The 16,358-nt window shown below is 39.2% G+C and overlaps 1 protein-coding gene across 3 annotated transcripts in view; it reads left to right on the top strand.

The window, feature by feature from the left end:
- nup214 (nucleoporin 214) overlaps positions 1–15,547 on the top strand; it is a 36,579-nt gene extending 21,032 nt beyond the window's left edge. The window contains exons 30-36 of one of the 3 annotated variants that reach the window (XM_078272277.1): positions 666–733; positions 859–1,036; positions 1,193–1,345; positions 3,964–4,135; positions 6,429–6,574; positions 7,337–7,370; positions 15,225–15,547. In XM_078272277.1, the coding sequence (XP_078128403.1) occupies positions 666–733; positions 859–1,036; positions 1,193–1,345; positions 3,964–4,135; positions 6,429–6,574; positions 7,337–7,370; positions 15,225–15,240 (767 nt within the window). In that variant the 3' untranslated portion in view covers positions 15,241–15,547. Of the gene's footprint in view, positions 1–665; positions 734–858; positions 1,037–1,192; positions 1,346–3,963; positions 4,136–6,428; positions 6,575–7,336; positions 7,371–8,781; positions 9,015–15,224 lie in introns of those variants that run through there. The other 2 variants (XM_078272276.1, XM_078272275.1) reach the window with 2 other exon arrangements.
- The last annotated feature ends 811 nt before the right edge of the window (positions 15,548–16,358 follow it).

The following is a 16,358-nucleotide window of genomic DNA, read 5'->3' as shown; positions in this document are numbered from 1 at the left end:
TGCAATAGAGGTATAGCTATTGAAGCAAATGTTTTGTTAAAATGTGAGTAATATCCCGACTCCCGATCAAGTTTATTTAGCTCTGATCCCAATCAGATACCTTTTAACATTGGGTATTTGCCAATACAGAGTCCAATGAGTCTGATATTTATATTTACTTAAATGTTTTAAAATATGTATCTAATACATTGAAATAACAGCTGTAGCTACTAAATTCGGCACATCTTTGGAATCCTGTGGCTATTTATAAATCAGAAAAATGACACCTTCAGACAACTCCTTATTTGTATTGTATGTTAAGGGCAGTGGGCAATAATAAAGGCTGTGTAAATATAACTCATTTAGCGGACAAGACACCCAATTGTGTCTGTAGTACTGTATACTGCGTGCCTGAATGGGTTGGAGGTGTGACAATGGCTGTGAGATTTTGGCTGGTGTGGCAGTCTAAGTAAAGAGGATGGCATGAGGGGAGTTGTCCCATGAAGATTCTTCAAATTCCCAACACAGTATGAGAATGTCTGTGTATCTGTGGACAGCTGATGGTAATGCATCAGCTCAGCAGTTAGACGCAGTTTGTCACACCTGTCAACAGATTTTAAATGGGGTCTGAGTGTCCAGAATTAGCTCATTCTGTTTTATGACACTTTCTTGTCTTCTAATTACAGCTTTTGGCTGCTCTTCTGCCACCCCTGTGTTTGGCCAACAAGCTAGCAGCGGAAGTGTATTTGGACAGGTATCACCCACTGATTTCTTTTTTAATTGATTGATAGAGCAACCAATGAATAGTATAGTCTTAAAATACAATTTAAAAAATCCCATTCTTTTGGATACATTGTATAAGTAACATTTCTCTCCAAGCAGCAGCCATCATCTGGTGGGACTCTGTTTGGCTCAAATTCAGCCAATACAGCAGGCTCAGCTGCTGGTGGGGGGTTCTTCTCTGGCCTTGGAGGCAAACCAAGCGAAGATGCTGCCAACAAGAACCCATTTGGCACCAGTGTCTCCACCGGAGGGTTTGGGCAGCCTGCTCAGACAGGTAGGCTAATGCAATCTGTACATAAAAATTAAGATTGCTGATTTTTCTTTTCTTTTTTTTTCACACATTTTTGAGTGAGTGTTAGACTTTTACCATAAACAAACCTCAATTTTACGGTTGTTGAAAGATACATATATCTGCCTATTTCTCCTCTAGGTGCCAACACTCTGTTTGGGAGTAGCGGTGCCAAGACCTTTGGTTTTGGACAGTCGTCCTTTGGTGAGCAGAAACCTAGTGGGACCTTCAGCACCGGTGCAGGGAGTGTCGCATCCCAGGGATTTGGCTCCTTCTCTTCTCCAGCAAAATCAGGTACAGCTTTCCCCATATTGCTTGTAATTATAATAGTACTGTGGTTCTTCAGTCCTTACTGTGTCACCCTTAAGATGCTCTCATCCACTCTGTGAAAGTGATGCCTGCTTGTACTTTACAGTTAACATTTTATCAGATAATTTATAGTGCTGACATTTTCAGACCAGACTTCTTTCCATGTGATGTTCATACATCTTTAGGTTAGGGATTCATTTTCTTAATTAGAATTGAGCAAAAGGCCTAGCAAATGTAAATATTGATGATATTTTTTTATAATTCCCTGCTTACACATAGTCACCTGATAGGGGCTTGTATTAGTTATGTTTGATATTCTCTGTTTGACATTTTTGGGGTCTGGCCTAGGGGCTCTGGTTCAGTGATAGTGGGATGGCTATAATAGAAACCCAGGGAACCTATACACAATCACATTTTACACATCAGCTGACTCTTTGACATTGTGTTTTCCTTTATCACCTGAGCTACAGCAAGTGCCCTTATCTCCTCGCTCCAGCAGAAAGTGAGGTAGCCATGCTCTGTCGTTACCTGCCAGAATACTGCTGATGCAGTGTTACCTCTCAACCTTACAAGTCACAGTGCATGTGCATATTTGTTGCACACAAAATTTAAAATTATTTATTTAAGCTACATTATTTCTATATCTCGGATAATCACCGTCCAATAAAGCTGCAATGTTACGGGTACAAAAGTGTAGATTTAAATCCATTTTTATTACTTTTTACAACAGCTTGCAGTTGTTATACAGTTAAAATAAATTCATTACGACTGATTATTTATGCTTGTATGTGTGGTACAGTAAGAGTCGTGTATGCAGGATTTAATATCCGTTAAACGTCAAGTCGTATGGTTCATTTGGGTTATGGTCTCACTGCTTTAAAAGGGCTTTGCTGATTAGGTCCTTAATAAACTTGTAATAATAAAAATATAAAAAAGACTAGGGCTGTCAAAATAACGCGTTAATTTCGTTTAATTAATCTGAGAAAAAAATAACGCGTTAAAAATATTAACGCAGATTAATCCATTCCATATTGACGTTTGCATACAGACGAAAATCTGGCGCCACTGATATGTCTCCGCTTCTCTCTGATGCTCTGAAACAGACGTTACAGGAAACACAAACCCCGCTGCATGTGACGCTAGTTAACACAATACTCAACAGCAGCTAACGTTAGCCTACCGCTAGCTAGTAGCTGGATTAAACACGGTTAAAATGCTGACAGCTAACGCTAAACGGTGTAAAGTGTGACTGTGTTTTACTGTAGAGGATTCAACACCGGTATGTAACAATCTGCAGCTGCCGTCGGAGAAACTACACAGACGGTGCGTTCAATGAAACTAGTAAACTACAGCCTCGTGGTGCATTTGAAGTTATTGTAAGTGTCCTTTTCCTAGCTGGTTGTTGTTTTTGTCGTTCAACAGCAATTTACTAGTGAAATAAGTTATTGGTATACATTATTATTAAATCATTTAATTTTGACCATATGGCCTTAGCAATAAACAAGCCGTTCTTTAATGTCACCAACTGTTGTTTAGTACCCTTTAATTTCTTAAAAAGTATCGGTTCAGGCACCGTTAATTATGTATGCGATTAATTTCGATTAATTAATCACAGAGTATGTAATTAATTAGATTACATTTTTTAATCGATTGACAGCCCTAAAAAAGACGTTTAGCCTATTTGGATATTGCACATGGTCTGACCTGCCCACTATGCTCCTGTACGCCCAGGCACCAAGACTATTCAGCAGATCAACAATTTAGAGGGGATCAAGTGCAAATTAAATTCGCTGTAGAGCAAGTTTAAGCAGGAAAAAAATACTTTGTTCCTTCCCACATAGACGTGGTTTTCAAGATGTAGATTGAGCTTCTTTATTTTATTTTTCTTTAAAATTCTTGGTAAAAAAAAAGCTCTCTAAGCTCCACAGGGATATTGGTACCCCTCAGCACACTAATGCCCGATCATTGGCCTACGTACAGGGAATTTAATCTTGTTACATTAGCTCAATCAATTATTTACTGAGGCATGCTGGTAACCAGGCTGTAATTTCAGTACACCCTGTCTTCCCTGCCTCTCCTACCTCTGAGGCTTTGAGTTAGTGTGAAGTATTCTTCCTGTCTTTAAGCTGGCACAGTGTGTTGTTCCAAAACAAAAATGTACTGTAAACAACAAGACACCGTATCATAACTGTGTTCACCATGTTCAGTCAATAGGGGGGGAAATATTCACTTTTATTGGACATACTCATTTACGTGTGTACAGTTATTACTCTATAGGTAGTGTCAACTCTGGTTTAGCGCACATGAGGATTGTATGTGTAGTTATTATTTTACATATTTAAACATGAGTCCAAGCAGAACTATTTATCCTAACATCAAAAGAAAAATACCTATACCATAGGTGAATATGGTATAGGTATATATGTAAATAAGCTATAGTCACACCATGCTTCAAGAGCCACAGGAATAAACGATCTGATCAACTGACCCTTTTTAGATTTTCTTTGTATAAACAGTGACGAGGACCATGTAACACCTTGTATATGTTCTGCTGCTTTCTGTTACAAAACCTTTTAAGCACTTATCTTTTTCCCCCACTACAGGTGGTTTTGGCAGTGCTCCAGTGTTTGGGAGCCCCCCTTCCTTTGGTAGTACCCAAGCATTTGGTTCTGCAGCAGCATTTGGCTCAAGCCCTTCCTTCCCCAACAACATGGTTCCCTCAGCTGGTAAAGTCTTTGGAGAGGGAACAGCAGCTGCCAACATGGGAGGATTTGGGTAAGAAACTTGATATGCTCTGTGAAAGATTTAAAACACACAGGTATGGCAATAGTATGAATACATCTGGACTCGCATGGCAATTGATTGATGATTAGGGTGGCACCACGATCTTGGTTGGAGCTGTCAGTGTGGTCCAACGCTCTGCGATGCCCTGCAGTGTCCGGCTGCGTCCTGCCAAGTGTCTGCGTCTTGCTACGCCCACCCATGCTGTGCTGTGCCATGCTACATCCTGTAACGCCCTTCAGTGCCCTGTTATGACATGAACTACTACGACTACCATTTGTAGTCACTGTTCCATTATCTTTGTGACTATTATTGCCACTGTTCAGCACACCCCCAACCGGCACCGTCAAACACCGCCTACCAATAGCCTGGGTCTGTCCGAGGTTTCTTGCTAAAAGGGAGTTTTTCCTCGCCACTGTCGCATTAGCCACTGCTAATGATTGCTCTTGGGGGAATTACTGGAATTGTTGGGTCTTTGTAAATTATAGAGTGTGGTCTAGACCTACTCTATATGTAAAGTGTCTCGAGATAACTCTTGTTATGATTTGATACTATAAATAAAATTGAATTAAATATATACAATATGGCTGCCACTTTTTCAAAAAGTCAAGTTGGAACAAATAAAGAACTAATGCGTAATTTGTTCGAATTAATTTAAACGCAACCCATATAGCAAAATGCCCACCCCATCTACAGTGTAGAACCCTAAACCTTTCCACCTCCTTCTTAAAGGAGAATTCCGGTCGATTCCAACACGTAGCTCTGTTTGTAAATTAAAGTGCTGTCAGTAGCAAGAAAAACAAACAATCGGTGCTGCCTACACCGTGTTATCCTCCTGCTAGCGTTAGCACCCAACAGGCTTAAACAGGGCAAGTTTTAAACTTGTTTTTAGCCTCTTACCATGTTCAGAATGTCATTAAAAGTGCCTACCCATGTGAAGTGATTCCTTCCGATTGAACACAGTGAATGTGATGTGATGTAGATGTGAAAGAAATGCATGAAAGTTGTGCTAATTCAGCCCTGTTTAGTTCCGGTGTTGATACTGCAAGGAGTGCCGGGACCGTCTACAAACTACAACACCGAAAAGAGATGCAAACATATTTTCAAAAATAGGCATATGCTTATTTTTTTTTAAAGTAAGTGCTGTAGTACAACTAGCAGGAGACAAGTTATAATTGAGGTAAGTTTGGAGACACTACCTTATTTAATCATTAAATTAATAGCCTACATATTTTTGTTGCATCTCTTTTCGGTGTTGTAGTTTGTAGACGGTCCCTAAGCACTCAACTGCCGTCTCAACACCATGCCCTGTTTAAGCCTGTTGGGTGCTAACTGTAGCAGGAGGGTAACACGGTGTAGGCAGCACCGATTGTTTTCGTTTTTCTTGCTACTGACAGCACTCCACATTTACACACAACAGACCTAAGTGTTGAAATCGACCGGAATTCTCCTTTAATACTTTGGTGTCGTGATTATCCAAGCTTAGTTTAGGTCAATAGGGCATGCAATAGGTCAAGCTAATTTGAAACTTTAAGAACGCCCTCTGCTGGACCACAAGGCAATATTATTCAAACTGTCTGTACTGAGGGGGGAGCGGAGCAGCAGGATTTTGCTTGCAGGGTGGTGCAAATCGACCTTACTTCAATTTAAATGTCATTTTAAGATAAAATGGATTATTTTAATCTTTTCTTCCTTCCCATCATTTCCACTCTAATGATTTCTCCAGCGTTCTCAACATTGTTTGTCCACCATGTGCATGGGTTTGGTTACAGTGAGCATCCTTATGAGCCCAAAACTATGGAGCCCTATGTAGGACTAGATTAGTCCCTTTAGATAATCTCACTCTGGGGCCATGCTGCCTGCAGATTAAACTGGTCTGCTCTCTCTCCCCCTCTTATTCTCCCCGTTCTCTCCCTTGGGAGTCAATGGTAGTGGGATTACCACTTAAACCCCCGTCTCTCAATCCTCACACACACGCACAGACACGCACACTATCTGACACTTTCTGCCTTGTAGCATGTTTACTTGGAAGGAGCTAAACAAGGAATATAAACATATAGTCATTTCTCTTTCTTATATCCCTGTTTTCTCTCTTTGTACAAATACATTGCTGGTTGAAAGCAGGGCTGGTTAAAGACATCTAGCCTCATGTCTTAGTATTTTCAGTCATTTTGTCTCATCAGCCCCACTCAGTATCAGATATTTATTTTTAATTTAGTCGTCATAGTTTTTACCTTCTTATTACTGTGTACCACATCACGACGTCTGTGTCTGCTTCCGTTTTCAGGTTTGCCTCACCTCCCAGCGGCCCGTCCTTTGGTGCTCTAGCCAATCAGAGTGCGCCATCATTCGGGGGCCTGGCCCAGCAGGGCTCTGGGTTTGGAAGTCAGCCCAGCAGCTTCTCAGGCTTTGGACAACAGCCACAGACAGGAGGTAAGACTACTACTTTAGTTCCCCTTGTTTTTCCCCTCATCATTTTCAAATGTCCTCTTGCTCACAAGCACTAACTTGAACACTTGAATATTGCAAGCAGCACGGTCAGTGGTTCAAGTGTAGTTGGTACGCAATTCCTCCAACTTCAGTGCAGCTGAATAGTAATGACAACACAGCATCTTGTAGCTTTTGAGATCAGTCCGGTACAGTAGCAGTGCAAATCACAATTGTAATTTCCCACCATGTAGTGGTTTATGTTATGTCTATGCACTTCATTTTCTTAGCTGGGGATTTTAGGAAGCTTTGAAATGCAGACATACATTATTTATTATTAAAATAGTAATTTAAAAAAATTGCCCTGTTCATGCCTGACCTAAAGATAGCAGATGAGAGTTCTCTTGCAGTCTTCCTCACACTTTCTCTCTCTCTCTCTCGTCTCCTTTATTTGTTCTGTCACCTTTGCTTCTCTTCAGCCTTTCATGGCTTTGTTTGTTAAGCATATACATATTGTACAACTGACCATTTCCATTCCATCCATTTATCTTTCTACACCTTCTCTGTCTCTACCTTTGACAGGCCTGGGTGGCAAAGCTTTGCCTGTGTCAGGTCACTGCACACAGATTTTTTTTGTTATAGATAACTCATCCTGTGAAGTAAGAAGTGCATTAGGATTGTGGGTTTTTATCTTTTGGTACACTGATCATAGTCATTGTGTTTTATTTCTAAAATCAGCCAATTAACCACTTTTTCCCCATCTCATAGGATTCTCTGGAAACACCTTTGGCTCCGCAAACCAGTAAGTGTGCTCATCACATTTAGTTTTAATTTAGTCTTTTTTTGTGTGAACTTATGAACGGATAGACCCAGATTTCTCTGTTCCTCCTCGGCAGAAGTGTGTTGTGCCTGTGGTGTTTGAAATCTGCTGAAGCTCGCATCTTTCTTCCACAACACGGTTCCCCATAGAACCTTTCAGATTTAATACCAATTCATGTACCCTCATTGATTTCCTACTCTTTGTCTTTTCTGTTCTCTTCATTCGTTTATAGTCAGACTCAGCTTTAAAGCTATTTCACCATATTGAAATACAGGGGGAAATTAATGATACATATACAAGTACCTTACCGTACAGTACCTTTTTAAGAAGTTGATCCAATAAATAAAACCATAAATACTGTACAATGCCGCACATACTAAATATACTGTATATACTATAATACATTATTCTGACCCTCTGTGGAAAGTTGCTGTCCCTGAAATGGGAGGTGCGTGATTGAATGCTCTAGTAGCACTTTCTTACTAATTGCCCCCTTGTGATTAGATTTTCATTCTCATCCTGTAGTCTCCTTTTCGGTTTCTCATCCCTCCATTTCACTTCCTACCTCTCCTTCTCTTATTACTGCTTTTGCTGCTGTGTGTCACATGGCAGCCAGGGTCCCCTTGGGTGGGTTCCAGTGGAATGCACTCTGAAGTGTGCAGGAGTGTGTCAACGAGGCTTAGCCTATTGAACGCATTTGCATGCTGTTAATAATCCTCTCTCCATCTTTTTTTAGTTCTTATATGACTTCCTCACATAGTAAAGCGGGCTTAATGCTTATTGTCGTCTTTGCTAAGCCCTACGTATTTATTGGATCGCATTACCATTATTTTGTTGCAACTTTTGTACTATAATTTAACAGTCAACCACAACCAGACCAAAAAAACATTAAAATGAGATAACTGATCAACAGAAATCTCCAGCCCATCGTAAACTCACTGTGGTCATCGTACAGAGTCCTGTGAAACTCTCACATATCATTCGAAATCGTATTGCCATTTTATTTACAGAAATATTTGAGAACAAGAGGTGTCTGTTTGTGTTTATTTTTAATATGAAGCTGTCCATCCATCTCTGCTTGTTTGTACCTATACCTACACCTTCCTCCATAATCTTCCTCCTTTTAAAAGACAAAACCCAAAGCTCCTCAGCATCACTTAGATTATCTGTCTGCTTGTTCCAACACTTGGTTGCAGCTTTATCATTCTGATGCTCAGAAATATTCAAATCCAATACACAATATGTTAATAACAGCACCATAACGTCAGATGGAAAGTTGTACAGGTCTTGTGGTAATTCTAATAATAGTACGACAACTGGTACCGTTTTAAGCATTGAAGCTCTTTTTCAATAATCTCTCCCTCTGTGCTTTGTCTGTCATTTCTTCTTCCAGATCAAGTCCACAAACATTTGCCAGTTGGAGAAGCTAGTTTTATTAAACCTCCACGTCACTGCTACAGTACTTTCTGCAATCAAGCTCTTTTTGCCACATAATGGATGAAGGGAAAAGGGCGAAGATTATGTTGCATTGGTTAAATAAAATAAATTAGAAGATAGATATACATGCATTTTTTTTTCTAGAAAACTTTGTACGTTTTCAAGCAGCTTGCATATATATTTTTATATATATATATATATATATATATATATATATATATATATATATATATATATATATATATATATATATATATATATATAATATAAATTTGGGAAGTTTATGCCTGAGCTTAGTATTTTCTTAGACACAGAAGAATCAAGTATTGACATCCATACAAGCAGAAGACGTGTTAGTGAGGTACTTGGAAAAACTGATTTCTTACAAGGTTTTTGAAACTCAGAAAGAATTCTAAATAATCTTTTTGGTCCGTGACCTTCTTCAGAAAATGTAGTACATTGTTACACATTGATGCAGTCATTCTTTGTTGTCATAACATTCAAACTCCAGGGTGAGTTTGGCTTATAGGTTCATTCTGTGTCCAGCATTTTAAAGTTAAACATTTTTTTTCCCCATCACTTTTAAACGTAGACATGCACAAAACTTTTCAAGCTTCTGAACAGTTCACTCATTCAGTTATGTTAAATTGTGTTCTCAGCATGGCTATACAAATAAAAATTCAGTCCAGTCGTAGATGCCAGCACCCTCGTAAATAATTGTCAAAAATGTAAACTCATGTAGAATTTACCAAAATTAAACCCAACATTTTGAAATGTAATAAAAAGATTTTTGGTCTTGAGGTGCAAAAAGTTCAATTTTTTTCTTTTCAAATCATTTTTGCAGTAAATCCCCGCTTGATGTATATTTTTACATGGAAATAAATGAAATTTCTCAAATGATTTGTCTATTCAAAATTGTATTTATTAATGCGGTCACGTTAATGGCTCATTGATTATTCGAATTCTCGCTAGTGATTATGAAACTGAACAAAAGCAAACATTGTCTGATCATAATTTGACCTCTTTACTAATGTAGTGCTTCTTTACATTCTTGGAAGCAAATCTAAGAAGCTAAAAATGATCTAAAGCCTTCAGCATGCTCCTTAGATAACTGACAAGTGATCTTACATACTTTATACTTTGGTTATATAGGATTTTATTGAATGTAATGTTTAGCTAAACCTTTATTAAAACATTTTGACAAACATTGTAACAGCATTTCACAGTTGATAAACAGGCCATCACTGTGCTTTAGTATTTCCTTAATCTAATTAGCCATACAAAACGAAACCGTTAAATTCGAGGTGGCGTGAAGAATGGCATGGCAGCAAGCCCCAGGCCATGTGTACGCGGTTCACTAATTAATGCTAAATCCTTGATATGCAGCTCATTCCTCCATCTTCGGTAAAGAATTTATTGACTCGCATACAGAGCTAAATTGGGCTGTGGGAGAATGCTGATGGGGATCCATGGCTCGTACCAGAGTCTCCATGTTGTGGCATTTGGCCACCATCGACCGAATTACATTCCCGGCTTATGGCTGTGGAGCATGTCACCGTCACTCTGTCCATCCTTATCTTGAGTCTCTGACCAAAGGGTGGCAGAGATCCTGGTCGCGCTGAAGTGGCACGGGAATGTCAAGGTCATAAAATATGACCTGCACCCACCCACTGCTGAAATGTTCATATCCATATTCCCCAATAGTCTTCAGTAGATATAAACAGTAGAGCCAGTGGCTTTGTAGATGTGAAAATAAATAAATTATACTTTGTTGTTTTTGTTTTTTTGTCTGAAGACGTACTGAGCAGTGTTGTATACATGATCACAATTATGTTTGATCAGCATCAGCTCTATTTGATGTCTCAGGTAAACATTACAGCTGGCAGATTAGAGAGACACACGGGCAGTTACAGAGCCCAAAGTGTAATGCTTTCAGCTAAAGCGGATAAGCTTATGAGATTTCCAGCACCCACTCCACAACTGGCCTCTATGAAAGCATTAAAGACAGTGTTTTTTTTAATTATTATTCTTATATCACAAATAGTAACATAAATACTCAATAGTGACACTACTTGTTTCTTGTGTTCCTTATGATGGAAAGTCTGACAAACACTCGGAAGAATGGCAGCTGTCTTCATGGAATCCAGATAAAAATAGCATAGTCAAAACCACCTCTCACCACTACCCAACCCCACCTTCATTCTCTGTGTTTTCCCAGCCTCCCCTCCCAAGTGAGTGATGATCAGCACTTGAGCACATCCTGTCCTGCTTTGCGGACATATTCATCATCTCTGGATGTGCCACTGCTCTCCCCAGTGGGTGCATCTTTTGGGTCTTAAGGCATTTCTATGAACAGTGGTGAAAGCTACTGATTCTGATGGTCACTCGAGTGTCTCCCATCCATGTACCAGCTGGGCTGTTCAGGTCATACTATTGTGTGAAGTGAGTGTTATCCAGGGAATTTGTGAGCACCAGCTCCTCTGATAGAGCATGCTACAATTGTCTCTCATGGGTAATTTTGTCTGCACAGATAATCCAAATCCAATAATCCACTAACAGACTAGGGAGACCTTGCCCCCTGCTTATCTTTGCACACTGTCCTGAGATGGTGGTGCACTGCGGATCTAAGGCCTCCCCCTATTTGGATAACGGCACCTAAGAGTAGCCAGTGGCCCACACAGTTGTGAAAAGTTTCACAAGATGTTTTCAGGAAGATTTCCAGACACAAATATTTCAGAGGTGTCAGTTTTTCTTACTTTGCAGAACAACAAAATAAGACTGAGTCTGACCACTTGTATTCATAACATTACATCAAAGAAAAACTATCTTCTCATACTTTGGTTTATGACCAAATACCTGCAAAACTAATGACATTCAGCTGTTTTGTTTATTGCTAATTAGCAAATGTAAGCATGCGAACACTCTAAATTTAGATGTTAAACATGGTACATATTATAAGTGCATAGCATTTGAATATTAGCGTTGTCATTGTGAGCAAGTTAGCTTACTGACGTTAGCATTTAGCTCAAAGCGCCGCTGTGCCAAAGTACCGCCTTGCAGAGCCGCTAGCATGACTGTAGGCTGTTGGTTTTGTTCAACATCTTTTTCTGTGGACAATTTGAATTTTTTATGCCTGTCATATCATTTCATGAATCTACCATACCGATACTTGACTTCTCTTAGTTAGTTAATGTATAAGGATGTATTCTTTACCATGTTTGGCTTTCGCATGTCAAATAGTTATACCCAGTAAAAGTGGCCATTTTCAAAAACAACCCACTGCTAAAAATCCAAAGCAAGTGACAATATTTGCTTCATACTTTGCCGTAATCTTGCATTGTCACATTTACTATTAATATTTATTTAAAATGTTATCGTATTTTATAAAAAAAAAAAAAAAAAAAAAAAAATCTTTTATTGTCTGGAACTCTTCACCCCCAGCTTTGTGTTTGTCCCTTCTTTCACTGCTGTCACACAGCCGTACGGGTGCTGGTACTAATAGCTTGCAGAATGTAAGGACATGATCACTTTGTATGCCAGTATTCATGCTTAAATGCTAAGCACAGCTTTGAGCATTGTAGCGGCAGCACTGACACGATCATCATGCATGATAAATAACACCCGAGCAGCTACTGTATACCAGTAAGTCCATCCCAACCTCACAACCTTTTAAATTACCTACCTGCCTCAGTTCCTCCTCTTTCACTGTATTACCCTCTCTGACTTTAATTGACTCACAGGGATTATGCAGTTCAGTGTCATTACTTATCCTGATACTTCAAAGGAGATTTATACTGAGAGCTTTAATTTCAATCAAACTCCATTTAGTTTTCCAAGTATACACAAAGTGTCCAGAAAAAAGAGCCCTGCCTCTGCAGAAGAAGTCACTCCCTCTCCCTTTTACTTGCACACAACAGAAACCGGTCCATGCAACAGCAATTTCAGCACTTGCTCTGCATGTGGATGGATTACTGAGAATGGGCTTAAAGTCTTATCTAATAGTCTTGATCATGGATGTCGGGGGGGGCACACAGAGCCACACAGGGATAGGGCTGGGTACCAAATTCAATACTTTTTAGGCACAGACCAAATTGCCTAAAGTATTGAGTACCAATGTAAAGTAAAAATGCCTCGTCATTCAATACCCAATTTCAATACCTAAAGCCGCCTACACATGATAGGTGGCAAAACCGCTTTGCGCTGGCCGTTCCATTGATTTCCTATGGGGAATTTGCCGCTTTGCGCTGCGCTCAAAGTTCAAATTATTTCAACTTTGACCTAGTTGCCGCTGACCTTTCGGAAGCGCAACCAATGAGATAACAGCTGTTGTTACAACGGGAAATAGCTTCCTTGCCACCCTCGATAACGACTATCTGCACTGCACTTTGCTTTCTGCGCTTTTCTCTGTGCCCTACCTAGCGGTGCGCAGAGAGCAAATCGCTTATCATGTGTAGGCGGCTTAAGGAGTAAATCGCCAATAAGCGAGCCAATAAGCATGCAGCATGCTTCTACCAAGATCTAATAACGTTTGTGATTGGCTGTCAAACGTTACACGTCGTAGAGACACGCAGGGAAAACTCTACGTTATGCGCAGAGACGGGGCTCACGTAGTAGGAGCTGAAAAATAAATAAAAAGATTTGTGCCGTAAAGCTACACTGAATATCTAAATAAAAAGTATCCGTTTGGAACCGGTATCAAAGTCACAGTGTTGGTACCGGTATCTAAAGTTTTTGAACGATACCCAGCCCTACACAGGGAACATATAAATCAGCCAGAAGAAGGGAAACGGATGCCATGTTGAAGAGCATTGCTTGCTCTGACAGTATGTCAAGTGCACTTGATGTTAGCCCCTTGCTTTGGCCCCAAAGCCACAGCTGCACGGCTGGCTTCCCAGCATCACCTCTAAATTTCCCACTGAGGTGAGCATTCCCTGTTTCTATAGTGCTGGCATCCTGTCTGAGCTTGAGCTTATGGTCTCAGTCATCACTCAGGTTTCATCCATCTCTTGAAGTATAATTTGATTGCAATGGTTTTGATATAATTCGTGGAATCGGTTTTGCAGCAAAGACTTGCATTATTTAATCAGTATCCCTTTGAGAGTATTTCAGTTACTTACAGTAGCTCATTCTCTTATTTGCTAAATCTAGGACTTTCCCCTTTTCACTAAGCAAGCATCTTGCATTTGAATGCATATTAAACACTGCTGGTGTCAGCAGATGTCTTGCACTGCCCACATTTAGGGTACATAAATTAACTTAATCCATATCTGCCCCAAAAAGTATTGCCTTTTTTCCTCGTTTTTTTTGTAAATCAATAATCTAAATGTTTGCTGATGAGACATTGCAATGATTCGGCACAAATAGTATTTATTTATTTTTACCTTTTTTAGACAGTGGAGTGTTTGCCATTCAGCTCTCTGGTCTGTTCAAACAACACCACGTCAACTTGATTGTGTTCTAGAAAATAAGAGTTACTCTGTGTGTTACACAGACACACAGAATTCCTTGTCAACATGCATGCTTTTATCTTTATTATATGTTTGTTTTAACAGGCATGTGGCCAAACGAATGGCTTTCTTTCTGATTGGTCAAAGAGGATAAGCATAGGAATCATAGACCATGTGCTCACTAAGCTTTTACCTGAATTATATCCAAACATGTTTGATTGCAGATAATGTCAGAGTATGCCAGCCAATGTCGGTACTGTTCCAATCTCTTATTGTTGCTTTGCTTTAGATCAGTTAGAAAATGCTTTAAAAATATTCAGTGTAGCTTTACCCTTTGCCATAGATTAAGATATAACAGATATAACCCCACCTGCAGATAATGTATTGTTTCTGTTTTGTAGTATATTTGTATGATAAGCGATCTTCCTTGACAGATAATTTGTTTGCTGCTGTAAATGTTTATGCTGATATTTAAATTATATATTAATAAAATAAAATACAAGTAATTAGCTGATAATACTTTTATGTAAAGTAACATCTTTTCCAATGTTTGTTGGCTGACCATTTTCTAATAAGGTACCCTTATAAAGGTGTTATAAGTCATAACTAATGTGCCATTAGGATTTTGGCAACCCAACAGTAATGGCTTGTAACTGGTCTATAAAACATTACTAAATGATTAATTGTTCAGTAATAAAGCCAATAGTAATACATCCTTTCTAAAAGGTGCTAGAAATGGTTCATTTAATGCATTTTTTGTTAGACGACTGAATGGCTTGTTGATGTATGGAAGTGCTACACATGGCACAGCGGTGTGGAATGACGAGACATGACATTATACACACGGACACATGGATTTTGTTAAGAAAAATGGCGTTGAATGTTTTGCACTTTGTCCTTACTGCTATCAATCTTAATGAACTGTTTTGATGTTTTTGACATTTCTCAACAGTCAGAGGACCTCATGAGATTAAAAAGGCCCAGACATGTGAACATATATCACCACGTGGCAGCACATCATCACCTGGGACAATGCTGCAATACCGCACCGACACTGGCCGTGTAAAGAATGATCAATGTGGCCTCAGTAAAATGAGTCCGTAATTGAAATTATTAAAAAAACAAATGTTGCTCTTTCTGCTTTTTTTTTTTTTTTAACCTATTTTAGACCTGTTCTCATCCTACTGGATTTTCTCGACCTTATGTAAGCCGCTTTAAATTGTACAACTGTGGAGAGAGAGAGAGAAATTAAAGTAACTTTGAAATTAAAGGAGACTAAGTCTTATGTTTTATTAATGTGGGTGAATGTATTAATATTCACAGAAATGAATTATGTACAAGGCAAGTTCAGGACCGATGAGGTGTGCGGTTTAACTTATCATAAAGCAGTTCAGCTTTAATTGTGTAAAGGATCTAGATGCTTTCCCTCAGGAGCTGCTCGTGATGTTTGTGTTCATTACAAAAGCCTTGGCAGAGTGTGGGAGATGTAGCATCCAACTGCATCACGTGCTGTAATTACACTGATGGCAATTCAAGTTTGCCTATAAGCACCCTTGTCACAGCTTGTGGGATGTTGTCCTTATTTAAGTCTTAGTCTGTCAGTCCAGATGTAGTCCTGATGTGCATGTTTAAACACCAATCTCGTACATAACTGTGAGGTTGTAATGTGAGCGCAAACAATGACAATTTACTTTTCTGCATTACATTTACATTCAAAATTACATGATATTGTCTGCAGGCCTTGAAAAAGCATTGCATTGCCTGTTGTAGCCAGTGATCTCAGATAAAAAACAGTTTTGTGTATTAACCCAAAGTGGAATTGTGGCGAAAGTAGATTGTGTTTGCAGCAGGCTGTTTAATCCTTTTTGTGGAGTTTCAGACATGTAACAAACACTGTCACTGCTGCTAACTGCAGTCGCTAGCAAGCTCAACATCCCATAATGTACAAGTGTCTAGCAAAAACTTAATTGATTAATTAATACACCCATTTTCTGCCACTTACATGAGTCCATGTTGTGTTAATTAATGAAATCCTAAGGAATTATTGTTATATTCTGTTAGGGGAAAAAACAAATGTGATGTATTC

This window comes from Sander vitreus, chromosome 16 (genome assembly GCF_031162955.1).
Source record: "Sander vitreus isolate 19-12246 chromosome 16, sanVit1, whole genome shotgun sequence".
NCBI lineage: Eukaryota > Metazoa > Chordata > Actinopteri > Perciformes > Percidae > Sander > Sander vitreus.
Note: the sequence above shows the minus strand (reverse complement) of the source record. Positions and strands in the feature narration are given on the sequence as shown.